Genomic DNA, 17595 nt, shown 5'->3' with positions numbered 1-17595 from the left:
CTTTTGCAATTAAAAGTGTATTTTATGTGTGGCCCCAGACAATTTTTCTTTTTCCAATGTGGCCCGGCAAGCCAAAAGTTTGGACACCCCTGTTTGGACTGAGGTGAGCTTTAACTTGGTGCACTGAGGGGGGCTTCAGCTTGGTGAATGGTGGGCATTAGCCAATGCAGATGGTGGACAGGGCCAAGTGTTTAAACTAATTGATACAGTAGTCAGAATAAGGTGTTTTTTTTTTGTTTGGGGACACTAAATAGGGTATCCCATGGGCAGTTCCATGTATAATACCTCAGCACCTCGATACCCCTTGCAGGATAATTGTAGTGTCAGTTTAATGTGTAATATTCCAAATCATATAACAAGATAAAGTATCAATTCTATATAGCCCAGAACACACGTTAGGATAGTTACAATAACAATTCTATGTATGATGCCCTGAGAACACATAGCGGGATAATTGCGGTGCCAAATTCATGTCTAATACCTCCATACTGTTTAATTGATATTGGTTTGAACCTTCATTAAAAACCCACTCTTGGTAGTGAGATGGGCATGTTTTACATAGTAAAGTCTACATTTCCTGAAATAGTATGGTGACTGGTGGAGCCAACTGGGCCCTTAAGGTCCTAATAGGGGGGCATTAATATGAAACATGAATCAAAAGCAGTTCATGTCAAGTCCTTGTTTGAACAGTAGTGGTGCAAAGATTCAAGTTTAGTTCAATGTTCACTGTCAAGGAATCCACATATTGTACCTCTTAATATTCTCTATAAAGAAATAATTTTCCAACACATTAAAACAAAGCCAATTTTCCATGGTTGGATCTTTTGCAGCAGCACAGTTTTAAGGATATGCACCTGAACTTCCAGCGGCCACACAGGACTTGAGCCTATTCTGCAGCCCAAATCAAATATCATTTTCCTCCGGGCCAGAAAACGAATAACCCGTGTCTGTAAATACAAAGGTAATTTTGTATGTAAGAAATAAATGAAGTGTCGCCGCACTTTTCGAGACAAGAACCGAGCATATTACATTTAAGAAAAGCCTCCAGGTGTTGCTAGGAATTTTTCGATCGGAAAACAATTATCAAACATATTAAGGTGGAAAGCAAACGAGTTAAAAAAAAAAAAAAAGAGGCTAACAAAAGATTTAATTTTAAATGAGACTCTTTTGTCTTCGGTGACAGAAATAGAATTTAAATCTGTGTGCCGGTAATATAATAAATGAAGGGGCCAAAGGAGTAATGAGCGACATTGATCTGGGGGGTTGGCCCATACCTTATCCAAAGTGCGAAGTGCTGGTGACTCATAGAGGCTCATGGGATTTTTCGGGGAGTTTATTGCAGAGCAACAACAGTTTGGTTTAACCGTTCGGCTAAATTTGTTTCCGGTGAAAATCTTGGAAAACTTCTTTTGTTTGAGTTTTACTGTGCAAGAGCTCATGTATCAGCTGCATGGCACGAATGATCACTGCTCAGTATAATTAAATTATTGGGAAAGCCATAAGCCAATCAATTTTTTTCTACATTAACTGACACCCTTCTAGTAATGTCCCCAGTGCTGGGAGCTCACACTGAATAATATCGTTGCAAGCGATGGCTTCACAATATTCTCTTCCCCCTTTCTGACATATGCGTTATTATTTGCATTCTCTATCTATTGGGGAATGCAGTTTATGTATCAGCACAATAATGCCCCCCCCATGCACAAAGCTAGTTCCCCACAGAATGGGTTTGCTGAGATGGGAGTGGAAGAACTTTGCTGGCCTGCACAGAGCCCTGACTTCAACCCAACTTTGGGTGAATTGTAATGCTCACCAAGTTCCAGGCCTGATCCCCAACCTCAGTGGCCAACATCATTAATACTCTTGTAGCTGAATGGAAGCAAATCCCACCAACAATGTTCCAACATCTGGTAAAGTGATCTTCAACAAGTGGCTCTCCAACATTGAATGTTGCTTCCAATTGCAGGTGTTTATCTTTGAATTCCTGGCTTGGAGGCAAGTTTTAGTTGCATAAAAACCATGTGCCCTCCCAAACAGAACTTTCTGTAGGCTGCCAGTGCACATAGGGGTTACCAATTGTCAATCACAGCCCATATTTCGTATGCCCAGGAACTTTTTCTATGCTTGTGTTGCTCTCCAAGTTTTTTTACATTTGAGTTCACTCATGGGAAGGGTTGGGGAGCCCTGATCTAGTGGAAACATTCTCAGAAGAGTAGAAGCTGTTATAGCAGCAAAACGAAGGCCAAGTTCATATAAATACCACTGATTTGAGATGATAGATAGGCAGGAAGGCTGTATTCATGGGGGCGACCCTAGGTCTCTCAACTTCAAACATAGAAATCTTTCAATAAATAGGAGCGCATTCCCCTTTAAATGTATCATGTATATATTGTTTGCTTCATTTTAGCAGGAAAGGAATCAATTTTAAAACAGTGATTTATTAACGGAGGAGAGGAAACATTGTTTTTCAGATCTGGCTGATGTGATTTCCTTATTCACAGCGACTCAGATTTATTACGCTACAGGTTTCCGAGAATAATGTAAAATCTTTTTTGAACCTCATTAATTCGTGACATTTTGTTTCTCAGAAAAAAAAATGCTAAAGACCGTCTAAAAATTTGTGGATCTGTTGCTCTAGCATGAAAGTGACGGAGAACTGTTCTTACAATTACACAACACACTGCAGAGTTGTTGCACATCAGTCCTTGCTCCAGTAGAGCTTACACTCTAAGATTCCTATCACATTCACACAACACTAAGGTGCACTAGAGGGTCACATTCACCAGGAGCCAAGTAATAGGCCTATATGTTTGTAGAGGAAAACTGTAACAAATACTGGCGATCACCTATATCTAGCCATTTTGGGAGCATTGTTCCATATGACCCTCACTCCTGGAATTGCCCCACTAGTGGTTTTTAGACAAGTGCTGCTCAATGTCCAAGAGAGAGACAGGGTCTTCATGTTTGAAGAACCTACCATGAATGTCTAACCTCCTGCTCATATGTCCTTTTCTCCAAGCACTTCACATTATTGGGATCTTGCTTGCTTCTTCTTTTCTTCTCCTTACAGTTTTTCTTATTTTTCCCTATCTTTTCCATGGACTTATCAAGGGGTGCTTTCTTCTTGTTTCCCACATTCAACCGTCTTCTTTTTCCTTCTGCTTTCAATTTCTCCCCTTTGTGTTCTCTCCATTTAAAAAAATCCATTAATTATACCCTCTTGATTTATGTTCTCAGGCTCTTCCCTGTAGACATTATATTATATTATTATTATTGTTATTTTTATTTATTTTTTGTACAGGTATAGGATACCTTATCCGGAAACCCGATATCCAGAAAGCTCCGAATTACGGAATGGCTGCCTCCCATAGACTATTTTATCCAAATAATCCAAATTTTTATTTTTATTCTTTTTTTTTTTTAAATTCTTTATTTTGGTTTTTCAAAAGAAAAAAAAAACAAAAAACAAAAACAAAAGAAAATTAATAAATAAAATAAATGAATAAACGTTTAAAAACCTCATACAAGCTTAGTACGATCCCAACTCTACTCAGAAATCTACTTCATGTATATAGAAAGGAGCAGATGTATATTCCTCAATTGGAGGAGATACCCATATAAATATTTTACAAAGAAAGGAAAAAAAAAAAACAGCAAAAGAAGAAAAGCCGGAGAATTTTTATTCTATTATTTTTCTCTAATAATAGAACAGTAGCTTGTACTTGATCCCAACCTAGATATAATTAATCCTTATTGGAAGCAAAACCAGCCTATTGGGTTTATTTAATGTTTAAATGAATTTCTAGTAGAATTTCTAGGCATGAAGACCCAAATTATGGAAAAATCCATTATCCGGAAAACCCCAGGTCCCGAGCATTCTCGATAACAGGTCCCATACCTGTACTACTTTTATCTATACTTCTCTCCCTAGCTCCATTAGCTTGTTCCTTGCTCATTTTTAATGTTTTTCTCTCTGTAACCCTCTTCTGATCTCAATTTCTAGACTTCTAAGACTACATCAGTGTTCTGTGATAGTGTTTTATTTTGTTAATGCCTGGATAGGGCAGGTGTTAAGGACAAACCACTCTTGATGCCTGAACTCTGCACCTTGAAATCTAATTGTCGTTAAAGGCTTCATAGTCCAGTTTATCTGAACCACAGCCAAGTGCTATTCGTGCTGTGCCACTTATTTGTACATTGCTCTTATTCTCGGTGTTGGTACCATACTGGCTTTCTCACTGCTATGTCTGTTTCCATATACTTGTTCTATTAATACAGTGGACTTAAAATCGAAATAATCATTTAGAAGCAAAATTAATGGTATGTTAGTGCATTGCCGGTGCAAATAAAATTTGCCAAATGCATAATTCCTTTAGGTTTGATAGAGACCTCATCACAATTACTGCTGGTGGTGCTTCTGTCAGTCTGGATTGGGAGGTGAAGAAGGCAATTTGAACCATCTGCAGTGCAAAGCAAGGGCTATTTTACTGTAGGGAGATTATTGAGGACTTGGGTTGATATTGAATTGGGTGAAGTTGAAGATATCATCTACTATGATATCATTGTCCTATGAGAATTATTCGTTTCCCTAGCTTCCGAGCATTATTTGCTATAATTAAATTAATTGCTTGATACAGCAGTGCTAATTAGCTCAACATCTAAACAATACTGACCCGACAGGTCATTTATTAGACACAGACTAGGAATAGTTCTTGTTTCAGCCCATGTGCTAGATGAAGTATAATTATGCCAGATAAAGATAATGAACAGTATCTAATAACAAGCATTTTCTGAATTTACTGAGAGATCCACCACGGATGGTTCAGTGAGCCAGAGAAAGTATCTTTTGTTGGACTGTGGGGGAAGCAGCAGAGCTAAATATTGTGGTTTCTGTCTTCAGTGAGAAGGAATTGGCTTATAATTAAATGCTACACCGTTGGAATTCAGTTCCAAAAGACACTGGACCAATGTCTGTGGGCATCTTCTTTGCAAAGTGTGAATCGGCACAACTAGCCAATGTTCTTTTAGGGAAGAAATGGCCTTCTGCTGCCCAACAGCTGTACATTCAAGACAGGACACCTGGAATAACCACATCATCTGGTGAATAATGAAGCCCATCACTGGCCACTGTTGGACTTTACAGTTGTGTAAATTAACCTAGTTGGGTTATGAACATGGCGAGTTGGGGAAAGTATCTAAAATAACTTGCATGGAGGAAGACACTTGGTCAAGTATTTGTCGATTTTGTCAGGTCAACCCCATATAGTGCAGCCCCAAGCAGAGTACTTGCACCTCCATCCCAAGTCGCTCCATGGTCATTTCCAATTCTCCTTAAGAAGCTGTAGCCTTAATTACGCCCTTTTGCAATGAAACTGTATTTTCTCCTCATTAAAGAAGATAATTACTTGATCCTCAGCGAAGCTGGTAATTACGGGTTCTAATTGATTTCAGTAGTGGAATGTCACAGCTGTTACAAGGTATTCTAGCAGAATGCGGAGCTGAATACTAAGGGTGCATTGTGTATCCACAACTGACAGCTATTGGTATTTTCTTATACTTGAAAGAATGCAACATTAGCCACAGTATGTTTTTTCCATACATTGAACTTGACATACCACAACTTCCAGATCTTTTCTGGAATATATGTAAAACAGTAAGACCTTTTAATGGTTGCTGCATAGAACCAGGCTAAAGTAGTTTTTGTTTTGGGTCAGACCAATAAAGTCCAAACACTTTCTCTGTGGCTAAGTGCCCCATTAGTATTCTACATAGGTCCTTAAATGGACGGTCAACATTTAAACAGGACTTCCAGTTAACTTCTCCTTGATGCTGGGCAGGCAGATCTCCGTGCTTCTGCTTAGCGTCAGCTGGTGTTCTATTTAATGTTTGTTTTAATTGCTCATTGCCACCTGATGTGTGTTAATCTCCATGCCGGGTTAAAAGCTGCTCAGAGGCTGCTTTATAGCCGGTCAGCCCGTCACCAAGTCGTTCCTATTGAAAAGCACATATCTTGCCTTCTCTTTGCTTCATCGGAAAACATTTGAACAGTGCAAAGTGCTGAGCGTGCCAGCTCTCCTGAACAGTCCGGGAAAGCAGCCAGCGCAAGACAAAGGACTGGGTGCTGCGAAAACCGTTTTGGGGAAAGTTTTCATGAAACGGAACAAAAAGGGGCTTTTAAAGGCACATTGCTTCAATCAGAGATGTCAACTAACCCCATATCAGGAGAACAATAATGATCCAGTCCTCCGCACAACTGGCACCACATGCTATTATGCCGGAGTTACAGAAAGAAATACTGTATTGATTGTTAAAAATGGTGGTTTTTGTCTGTATCGATTTGCACCGATATTTAGGTTCTCCTAAGTTGCCTTCCATGTGGCTCTCTCAGTTATTTAATCATAAGAGCCCTTGATAAAGTTAAAGGGCCTAATTTACTTCATTCTCCACTTACTTAAATCTCACCAAGCCTAGAGGATCCAGTCAGTAATGAGTATCACCTTTAGGCACCATTTACCATCATTTCCATCTCAATGTGGTCAACCAGGTACATACAGTATTTACTATAGTGTTTCTATTGAAATGTGTGTGGTACGTGCTTGGGCAGCTTTAGATTTTAAGCTCTGCTGAAGCAAGAACGGATGTAAATAGTGCATATTGTGAAAAATAGTACCGTATATACTCGAGTATAAGCCGAGTTTTTCATCCCCCCAAAATATGCTGAAAAACTCTACCTCGGCTTATACTCGGGTCAAGCGCAAAAACGGTCGCCGGCGTCTAAGAATAGTCGCCAGGGTCTAAGAATAGTCGCCGGCGCCTAAGAATAGTCGCCGGCGTCCAAGAATAGTCTCTAAGAATATTCGCCGGCGTCCAAGAATGGTCGTCAGCATCTAAAAACGAGACACCGGCACCTCCAATGGGTCAGAAACCCTCAATTTTTTTATTGAAACTTACCAGAAGCTGCTACATTTCTCACCCTCGGCTTATACTCGAGTCAATAAGTTTTCCCAGTTTTTGGAGGTAAAATTAGGTACCTCGGCTTATACTCGGGACCGCTTATACTCGAGTATATACGGTATCTGTATGTATATAATTGCTGCAAAATTAAGTTTTTACTCAGTCCCAGGATTGTTTTTCAATACTCAAATTCAGCAGAATCCTTTGGTTTTGATGAAACCCTGGGGTGCCTTTAATTGTTATCCACCAGGCATCAGAGGTCAGTGCAGCCTTTTCACCACAGGATCTAAATTATAGACAAATATGGGAAAATTCTGCTTCATCAACCCAAATCTGCTGACTTTTTTAGAAATGTAAGGGAGGAAGGAGAAGCGGCATAGGAGACGTGTAGAAAGAAAAAAGACATTTGAATATTGAGAATAATTCAGTAAGGCTGAAATGTAACATAGGTGATGTCCTCCCTGTTATTCCAATATTGGGGTCCTTCATACAGAGTTGGGGCTCCGTCAAACCATCCCAGCTTTATAAATTTGTTATTGAAAAATGCAACTGGAGAGCAAGGGAGTAGAGAAAAGGGGCAGACACATAGAAGACCCACAATTCAGTCAATGTATGTAGCTGTTGAAAATATATTTCTTCTATAGCTGGTTGCTGAGTTTTATATACACTGAAGTTAGGCTAGAATGTAGAAGCCTGCCTTGTATGGTATTTTAAGACCAGTGATGGACGTTCATGTGGGTTTCTAGAGGATGACTGGCAATTTTGCAAACGTCTAAACAATTATTGTTTCCTTGACAGAATTGCAGCCTCTGAGAATTTCCTTAGAATCCTTTGTGAAAACTTCTAGAGAACTTGCCAACCAGAAAGAAAAAAAAAAGATTTTAGTCAGCAGGACCCATTGTGCGGAGTCTTGCACACAAAGTGTTCATCTACCCATCACACCTCCCATTCAATACTAACTCAGCAGGAGAAATCGAAATCTCTCGCAAATGGGGCCATTTATCCCAGAAGTGTGTAATTTACGTTAATGCAAAAAATCTTTAATTCTAGATGGATATATGTGTGTGTGTGTGTGCAGCATCTATACCCGCAGTGATGTATACCTTAATTGTCTTCTATCTTGGGCATAGAAATGAGAACGGCGAGGGCAAGAGAGATGTGAACTCAGCAGAAGTGACAGGAGTGATGTATTAGCTCCTATCTTTAACAACCCTTACATAAATACAAAATAAATTAGTTCCTATTTGTAGAACCAAGTGACAGTGGATGATTTATCAAATTTTGCTGCAGGTATAAAAATAGAACAGAAAATAGGTCATGGATTTAAGTACAGGTAGAGCAGCCAGTGAAATAGAACATATTTCCTCCCTGACTATTGAGTTTTATGTTGAATAGGTTCTTATTGGCAGTCGTTTTCTGAGGGCAGTTTGCTGCCTGTCCATGGTTTACGTTCAACCAACATCTTCCACCAATGACCTGTAACAAAAATGTAATTGATAAAGGAATTAGTTGCATCTAGAAATTAAAGGGTCATAGCAAATATGTTCAGCTTGCCCACTGGTTGTTAAAGATTGCGATATATGGTGCAAATTTTACATTAGGCCCTTGATGTTTACCAAAATCTCTAGGCAAGTCGATTGAGTGGTATTTTCCCGGCACTTAAATATGAGTGACACTGGATTTTTGGAACTTTAAAGGTCGGATGGCACTAAGATGTCCTACTTTAGACTAAATGACATCTTGCTGATGCCCACTGTTCTTACAATGTTTTTGGTGTAAAAACTGAGACCATATTTGTATCACTTCTGTGTTGGTTAGCCAAATACATATTGCCCCTCTAAGTAGCACCCTATACAGACAGTTCAGACACATATCTTCTCCTGGCCTATAAACAAGTTGTCTAAACCGGAATCGTCATTGGCTCACTAGTCCCCCTGAAACCAGGTTGTAATTGTTACCCTATTAAACTGTAAAGCCAAGTCTTCATTGTCAAAAGTGTGTGTTTCAATTTAATATCCAATTATTCATCTTAAGAGGTGAGCCTCCAATGTCATTTCTGAGTCATTATGTCTACTTCAAGGCACTTAAATATAGTCAACATATATGAAGATGATTATTTTATTTATAGCATGGAAACGTCTAACAAGCAGGGTATTTGGTGGCACTTCTGGTGCCTGGTTTGTGTCAACAAAAGACAAAAGGTTAAACCTTAATTAAAGCAACTTCCTGAGAATGCATCCAAGTAGGAATCTCTGCAGAAGATCAAATGAAAGGTTACTAGCATAAATTGTACGGCAGTGCTGCAGATGTGGCTAAAGTAAATATTTATATGGCGTTGCTTCACCTGAGATGCCCATGGATTTTAGGATACAGCTGCCCCTTCACACTGTATGGTGTATAAGTCTCTTTTTGTCTGTGGAGTTTTCCTAGAACTGGTCAACCTCTAAAATATAGGGTTTATTTATCATGGCACAAGTTGTGAAACACTAGAAATAGAGTTGGACCAGCCTGCCGGAAAACCAGAGGATCTCCCAGTGGGCCCCATCCAAGGACAATTCTCATCAGCCCCTTTATTATTTCCACCGTAAAACATTATACCATCTATAACACTCTGGTGGGCTCTAGAAGTTCCAGCCCAACACTGCTAAGGGTTGCAGAATTGCTCACCCATTAACCACATTATAGGCTGTCCATGTAGTAGGTTGTTGAGTTGCACCGTACCAAATTGCAAAGAGGAGGGCAGAATGTGTCATATATGGTGGCAGTGCTCTTAAGTACAACATTTTTGTCCAAGTGTTTTTGGTCTTATCAAATATTCATTTGAGAAAAGACCATTGGGTGGCTCTTGTAGGAAACAGGAGATTGCTATAAAAACATTACAGTTCCTGAAAATTGATAACCTTCATACTAAGAGCTCCCAACCAGATCATCTCTCATTCCTTCACTTCCAATTCCTTATTTGATAGCGTCTAATACCAATGTCATGATTAGTGAAAAGCTACCTGATATTCTTTCAAAAACCCATCTAAGGATTTGGGAGCCTTGGGGCTTGCCATCAGAGACTTGATATGTCCTTCCTAAAAGAAGATACTAATTGCATGTTTTAATCAACCAAGTATTCTTATGTTAAATCAATAAAAATTATAACTGAAGTATTGTCGTAATAATTTAAAAAAACGGGTTCCATGGCCAAATAGAAGAAGGAGCCATTCTTATAAAATGCAGTATATGTTCAGCCCAGGAATTACGTTTTCTGTGACACAGTTATTGTTGATATTTCCCTTTTCTTGCCAGCACGGCCCACGTTTGGCACACATTTGCTGGTGTCTCCATATTAATTTCTGAAACACTCATGCGTGCCTCTATTGTTCATAAATCCATTCTCTTGAAAAGCTAGTTATGAACCAGTTCCCCTCAAATCTACCCCATTCCGAGCGCCTTTTGTGCATGTGCGGCACACATTTGGAATGCTGCTGTATTGCTAACTGTCATCCCCTCGTGGACATTTTAATCTCCATGGCAACCATGTGCTGACAGACTGTTCTGCTGTCTGGTGGGGTAGGGGGAAGCTTGCGTTGTATAAGTATTGCTAATTTAAATTTCCCATGCTGCGTCCTTGCATGTTCTGCATGTCACACGCGCAGTTCATGGAAGACCTTATATTCCATGAACAACAATGGGAAATAATTAGTGAACCTTAAATGTTCGTTGCTTGTTCCCTAACTGCAGGTAATGAAGCAGCTTGTGGCATAAATAATGTTTTTATTAGAACTGCCGCTATAGAACAAGGGTTTCTGTTTTTCCAGGTATAAAATATAATATTGCAATTAGGCATTGAGTAAAGGCTTCTTCGTGTATACACGTTTTCTTTGCTTCTCCATATTTCATATCAGTTTGGTTTCAGTTTCATTTGTGTACATTACAATATTTACTGTGCTAGATAAAGGATAAAAAATAATAAGGCAGAAGCCCCGTTAGTTCATATTTGTTGGTCAGTAGTTGGATAAGAAGCAGAGGATCAGGGGCAGTTCCAGAGGGGTCACTGGAGACCCTTAGTCATAAAGAGTTATTTTTGCAACATATCAATGTAGTAGACTAGCCATAAACTGGTTTCATTGATAACAAAATTCCAAATGGTGGTTGTCTATGGTAGTGGTTGTCCAACCTTTGATCAAGGAATAATCCAAATCTCACCCTAACTGAACATCAAGCTGAGGACAAATTGGAATTCTTCCCAGTTCTCACCATAAGTGGCCTTCAGGTTCAGTCTACCATACCACTGCTCTAGGTCCCCCCATAGGGTCCAGCCCAACAGTTTGGGAACCACTGCTTTGGAAGACTCACTTTATAGTCATTCTATATGTTCTTTGCTGCTTCGGGTGTGAAGCCAGAATAGCATATTTAAGGAGTATAGCCATTTAGCATTATAATAGTTGTCCTTTTTCATATGTGGAGGCCTCAGGTTCCAAACATGAACTGGATGATATGTTCTCCTTGCCAATTTCTGGATGTTTGGGCAGGGGTACACATTTTTCAATTCCTATTGCTGCTGTTTCTTGACCCAGCTGCTAAATACAGTATATGAGAGTATAGTGGGCACTGATGTATCATCATTTCTTTGTACTTTTTCCATATCTCTAGTAACAGCTGGAGGGTTGAGGCATAGGCTCACTCCTACTTTGAAATAGACATTATTGTTTCCCTCACGTTCACTTGAAATTCTAGAACCACATTAACAATCTTTCTACAACCACATTGTATTGTGTCTTCTACATGTCTACATTCAAACTTTTCATCCCACAAAAACAACCAAAGTAGGTAGCACGTTCTACAGGCAATGAAAATAATCAAAGGAGAGTATGTCACTGAGAGTAATATAGGGCAGCAACCAACATACTGTGCTGATGCAAAAGTCTCCATTAAATACTTCACCAGCTACAACCAAGGAGACAGGTGTCACTGTGCAGATGACCCTGCTAAAGAAATCAGTTACAATTGAATTAGTTTAATTAAGACAAGACAGTGGAGGAAATGAAGACGTGACTAACAGTCAGTTAGTCATGATAACAATTTAAGGTACTGTAAAGGAGGAGCCTGGAGGAAGCCAACATGGACTTCATGACCACCACTCCCCCCACCTTCCAGGAGTTATATATTTGCTCTTTTGAGTAGGCAGTTGATAATTTCTATCTTCAGGCCAGCTGAGTATGCAATCCATCACTGGCCGGAGAAGAGAATTGTGTGATGTTTCTAAGACAACTAGACCATATTAGACCAAGATACATGAAGGACTCTAATGCACACATGTGCCATAAAAACATTCTTTGTTCTTCCCTATACATATAAGCCATGGTTTATGTCTTTGCATAGTCACGAAACAAAAACTTGTGACAAAAATATTAGCTGTCAAACGTCTATACAGTATGAGGACAAGTTTTGGTCAATGTAGTCTTTACTGTCCAACAATCTGCTCTTTAAGGTATTGAGGGAAATATCTAGTGTACCCATCTTGAGATCACCCTTGATGTATCTCAAGGTGGGTTAAAACAGTGCTCATCCATTTTAAGCCACCTTGAGATATATTGTACCAGCTACAGTTGGCTTCTATAGGTAAGGAACCGGCTGAGGCCAATCACTGTGTGTAATATATTATATGTTATGAGAACTCATGTCACCCATAATATAACATTGCAAGTAGGAAGCACAGCTTATATGCTATGTGCCAGTCTTCAACTCCTTAGCAAATCATTCCATGGATATCTGAACGATGTAATTTTTTGCTGACGAGATTGGGAAATGCTCCAAACACCGGGGCTATTAATTTGGCCCTGATTAAGAGACTTGTCCACTCCCCAAGATCTGCTAAGTGTTTTGCTGAGCAGCCTGCAGTCGTGTCCAGCTCATTAGTAGCTGCCAATCAAGTGTTTTTTGTATAATTTGTATTGCCCCTCTTTAAAAGACTCCTTATGTAAATGAGGTTTTATTTTGTTTTTTTTATTTTTTTTAATGAGGTTTTATTGATGACACATCTCTAAAGGAACGCGGCGTAAAATAAAGCCAGACATAACTTTGGTGGCATTCTGAGTGTGCTGCATTGGGTAGAAATGCCAAAGGGACCTGTGGGGTTTGTTATAGTTAATACACTGTTTTTGTTTTGTTTTTTAAATATTGAATAACAAATTGCCCCTCTGCCATAAAACATATCAACCAATGAGCAAGTAGAGTTATCTACTGCAAGCTGAGTAATGAATGAATTGGAAAGTGCCATCTACTGCCCTGTTTGGCTGGCCAAGCCCCTAGTGACATCATGCCATGGTTCAGATTTCTAAATCACACCACCGTCTGGGTTATTGTAATGAGCTGATAACACAATAGGAGGGCTATGGGAGATGATTGGGAAGCATGTAAGAGCAGCTTACGCATTAGAAAAACTGCAGACTCCTTTTAGTTCTTAATATTTCCATTACATGTATCTATTGGGGAAGTAACAAAATGTAAAGTAGGTTACAGCCCTGTGTGGGTCCCATTTTTGAAGCCCATATCCAACCCAAATCAGCAAAACACACCCGGACCCACAATCCGCATTTTTACCGGCCTCAACCTTGTTCCATAGACCCCACCTGCAACTGTCTTATTGGCAACTTGACCAGTGTTGGACTCTGTTGTGTGGGGCCCACCAGGGCTACCACCTTAGTTGGTGGTACCTCCGAGGACCAAGGTCCCCTGGGTTTTTCCCGGAGTCCTGCGCTCCCAGTCTGAACCTGAATCCAACCCACTGACCTCTCTGTACCTGTGCCTAATGTGGCAAATATCTTTTATTCATCTTTACTGTACGGTGATCAAAAGTCATCAAAGTCACCATAATTCCTAGGAGCGGGATGTGAAATAAAAAACGCACCAAATTTGCCATCCGAAACACATTTTCCTGTAACCATTATTCTGTTCTGAGCTGCGCTCATTAAGGAAATCTTCTGAATAGCTACAGGGAAAGCGCTGATAAATGGAGAGCATATGCAGTCCTGATCAGCAGTCAAAGAGCCCATATGTTTGGGCGGCCAACAGGTGTCTTCTAGATAGGAAGGGGGGGTCTCCCGAGAGCCATCTTAACACCTACAACTTTGCTAAAGCTACATATGGACTGTGCCTGGAATCATTGTTTCTTACTTATCTGCCATGAAAATATCCAACGTGTTTGCCCTTATGAATAAGCAGGAGGTTTTTGGTCATTGCATGCTCTACACAAGCCTCATATCCAAATCCACCGTTAACCCATTTTCTAGTTGGAATGTCCATATTAAGGGTGGACTACTGCAGCCATAAAACAGGGGACATTTACAAAGTACTGGACAGGCTACAAAGTGCATTCAGATCTGCAATTGCCGGGGGACTATCTTGTGCCCACTGGTGCTAAATTTAGCACCAGATTTCCAATCCAGCACTAGGCGCAGAGGCCAACCAGAGCCTGTCCCTATAGAAACACTGGGATTCCTGGGGTCCCTTAAAGGGAAATTCCAGGTGGGACACAAATGAGTGCATCTCATCAAAACACTAGTCTAGTTCTGTGCCTTCATTTCAGCCTCATAGTTACTTGGGTAGATATATAGATACATTGGCATTTTTTAGGAGTCCATGGCCCAAACCAAAAAGATATAGCACCAGATACAACATCATTTCCATCAGTTTTATGTTTTAAAAAATGTTATTCTGTTTCTCTGTTACAGTTTAAACTACAGTGGGATGTGTTTGGCATCTGATGGCCAGTTTGGAGACTTCCTTACAGGCATGGGTCCAGCCCAGTTTGTTGGTCGGCAAACCTTAGCGACTACATCAATGGGTAAGTAGTGGAGTTTGCTCATCTTTTGGATAGGTAATGGTGCAATACAGTGCCATGCTGGTTGCGCTATCATCACCAACATCCTAATTAATTTGCCTTCTGTTGCTGGAAGCCCATTGCCTTCAGGTTTTACATCAATGGAGAATGCCCACTAAGGCTCTATTGCTTAGAAAGAAATAAGAAATAATCCTTGGCAACGCCCATTAAACCTGGTACAGCCAAACTCTGCCCACTTTTCCTGGCTTTGCATCAGCTCTGTCCTGTCTAATTTCTGTCAAATGGGGCCTTGTGGAGGGCAGGTTTTTAGAATCATGCCTATCAGGCCAACAATTGAATCACACTAAAAGCCTATGGACCAGCTATTAATATTTCAACTCGTATTTATTCAGTAAATAGAGGTTTTACGAGGAGGGAGATCATTTATCTGTTAAAGCGTTTCATGACGAGACAAATCCTTTTAAGTCATTTACTGATCTTTGTTTATTTCAGGGGATGTCGAGATTGGTTTATTAGAAAGAAATGGGCAACTTGAAGTGGAAATTATCCAGGCGCGAGGTTTAACGGCAAAGGCAGGATCTAAAACTCCACCAGGTAGATGATTAGTTGGTATTTAACGCACCCGCTGTACTTTCATTTCATTGTATTTGTTTTCATGTATGTCGGAGAAGTTTAAGATAGGTATAAGAAGGTAGGTAGTTATAAGAAGGTTCCCAAACTGCAGCTTCAACTTTTATTGAAGGCTACACCTTGGACATTCCTAGATTATATTGTATTGCCTCAGTTGGGGGCCTGAGCCTTCCTCCGTTGCCAAGAACCCCCCACTGTTAACCTCCACCTCTTGGCATCTGTCCACTACCACATCAAATAATCACCTGCCTTGGAACCAGTTGATTCTTCATCTATGTATATATGTCACTGGACCCCAGGTTTCCCAACTGTTAGCTCCCCTAAAATATAAGTTTTGGCATTCTTTGTCCTGCCTGGGCCTTGTGTCTTCGAATGGGTAACAGAACTCCTTGGTGACTTCAGAAATTCTTATATATTTTACGAGAGAGGTCTTTTATTTCAAATTTCAACGGACAGATGCGGTGTGCTGGATGTTGCCATTACAATAATTCAGGTCACACCAGATCTATTAGTCAGAATTCCCTTGTAGGCACACCTTCATTGGCACAGGCAAATCTGATGGTTTCCATCATGACAAGAGCCCGGCTGTTCCTAAGCACTAAGTCACATGGCTTTATATGTATCGATTGCAGGCAGCAGCCTGACCTGGATTAAAGCAAACGCGGGGACAGGGGCCGTTGCCATGCGAGAGGGCACGAAGGGGGGGAAGTCTCAGTCTGTAGGCAATTTCCTATTCCGCCTTGCTTGTAATTCAGAGACCCAAATGATTGCGTTTATTGAATAAATAACCATACTGTAATATAAAAGCAATTAAAATGAAATGAACAAGCCGGTGCCGGCACGTAATACTGTATGCGCTGAGACATCTGACTTGCTCATTTTAATAATCAGGTCTGTCTTAAGGTCTCCGGAGCAGAAACCAAAGCGGGAGAATAAATTATTCATTAAGATTTAACTGCTCGCCAAAGATCCCTTGCGCCAGAGATAACCGAGCTTTGGGCTTCGTCTTATTATTATTAGTAGTATTGGAAATTGGGTTCAGGCTGCAGCTGTTTCTCCTTCAAATAAACGGAGGAGATGAGCAGATATATAACTTGTTTTAGCCAAGGCAATATCCATATTTTTAAAGTATCAGGTTGGACCTACTCCAACACATTAGCTTTGGTGGCACCTTCAGATATAGTCCACCTACCTCCACCTGAGCAAATGTGTCCCCATAATAAATATCCCAGCATACCTTTGGTTGCGAAGAATGCATTTTATCCTATTTAAGTGTTGAGCCAATGGAAGAAGGCAAGGATAAGGAGGATATTATACAGTATAGGGTAGTTTTGCCTAAAAAATAATATACTCTAGACCAGTGATCCCCAACCAGTAGCTCGTGAGCAACATGTTTCTCTCCAACCCCTTGGATGTTGCTTCCAGTGGCCTCAAAGCAGGTGATTATTATTGAATTCCAGGCTTAGAGGCAAGTGTTGGTTGTATAAAAACCAGATGTACTGCCAAACAGAGTCTCAATGTAGGTTGACAATTCACATAGGGGCTACCAAAAGGCCAATCACAGCACTTATTTGGCACTGTAACGTTGCTCCCTAACTCCTTTAACTTCTCATTGCTCACGGATTCAAAAGTTTGGGGATCCCTGCTCTAGACTGTCAACTGTAAAATACAAATTGGGGGGGTTCTCTTTTTTTTTAAATATTTTTTACTGGTTTTTCAATAATTTTTCGGCACTTATTCACATTAATGTTATTTGGGTGGTAAGCTTACAAACACATATTATATATATCAGACTATATCAGAATATTATCCATATGTACATGTTATTTTGTTTTGTCCCCCAGCTGCTTATATAAAAGTCTATTTGTTAGAGAACGGAAATTGCATTGCCAAGAAGAAGACAAAAGTTGCCCGGAAATCATTAGACCCGCTATATAATCAGGTGCTTTTATTTACGGAGGGCCCACAAGGAAAAGTATTGCAGGTATGTGAAATAATCAGCTGAAAAAAATTACATTTATGTTGTATATAATGCTTGAATACCCAGCCAGGGCATGAATGAAAAAGCATTAAGAGTGCAGAACCCAAAAGCAGGTAGCTCCATTCTAGGAGGCCCTTGGCACATTTGTTCTCTTCCAACTTGGAATGCCTTACATTGATTAAGGTGATAGATTTGGTGG

The 17595-nt window shown here is 40.1% G+C and overlaps 1 protein-coding gene across 2 annotated transcripts in view; it reads left to right on the top strand.

Moving 5' to 3' along the window:
• Positions 1-17595, top strand: part of LOC121398029 (regulating synaptic membrane exocytosis protein 4-like) — a 51831-nt gene that overhangs the window by 29898 nt on the left and 4338 nt on the right. For both annotated transcript variants that reach the window (XM_041576412.1, XM_041576411.1), the window contains exons 3-5: positions 14676-14788; positions 15278-15379; positions 17260-17399. In XM_041576412.1, the coding sequence (XP_041432346.1) occupies positions 14676-14788; positions 15278-15379; positions 17260-17399 (355 nt within the window). The remainder of the gene's footprint in view (positions 1-14675; positions 14789-15277; positions 15380-17259; positions 17400-17595) is intronic.

This window comes from Xenopus laevis, chromosome 9_10L (genome assembly GCF_017654675.1).
Source record: "Xenopus laevis strain J_2021 chromosome 9_10L, Xenopus_laevis_v10.1, whole genome shotgun sequence".
Lineage (NCBI taxonomy): Eukaryota > Metazoa > Chordata > Amphibia > Anura > Pipidae > Xenopus > Xenopus laevis.
Note: the sequence above shows the minus strand (reverse complement) of the source record. Positions and strands in the feature narration are given on the sequence as shown.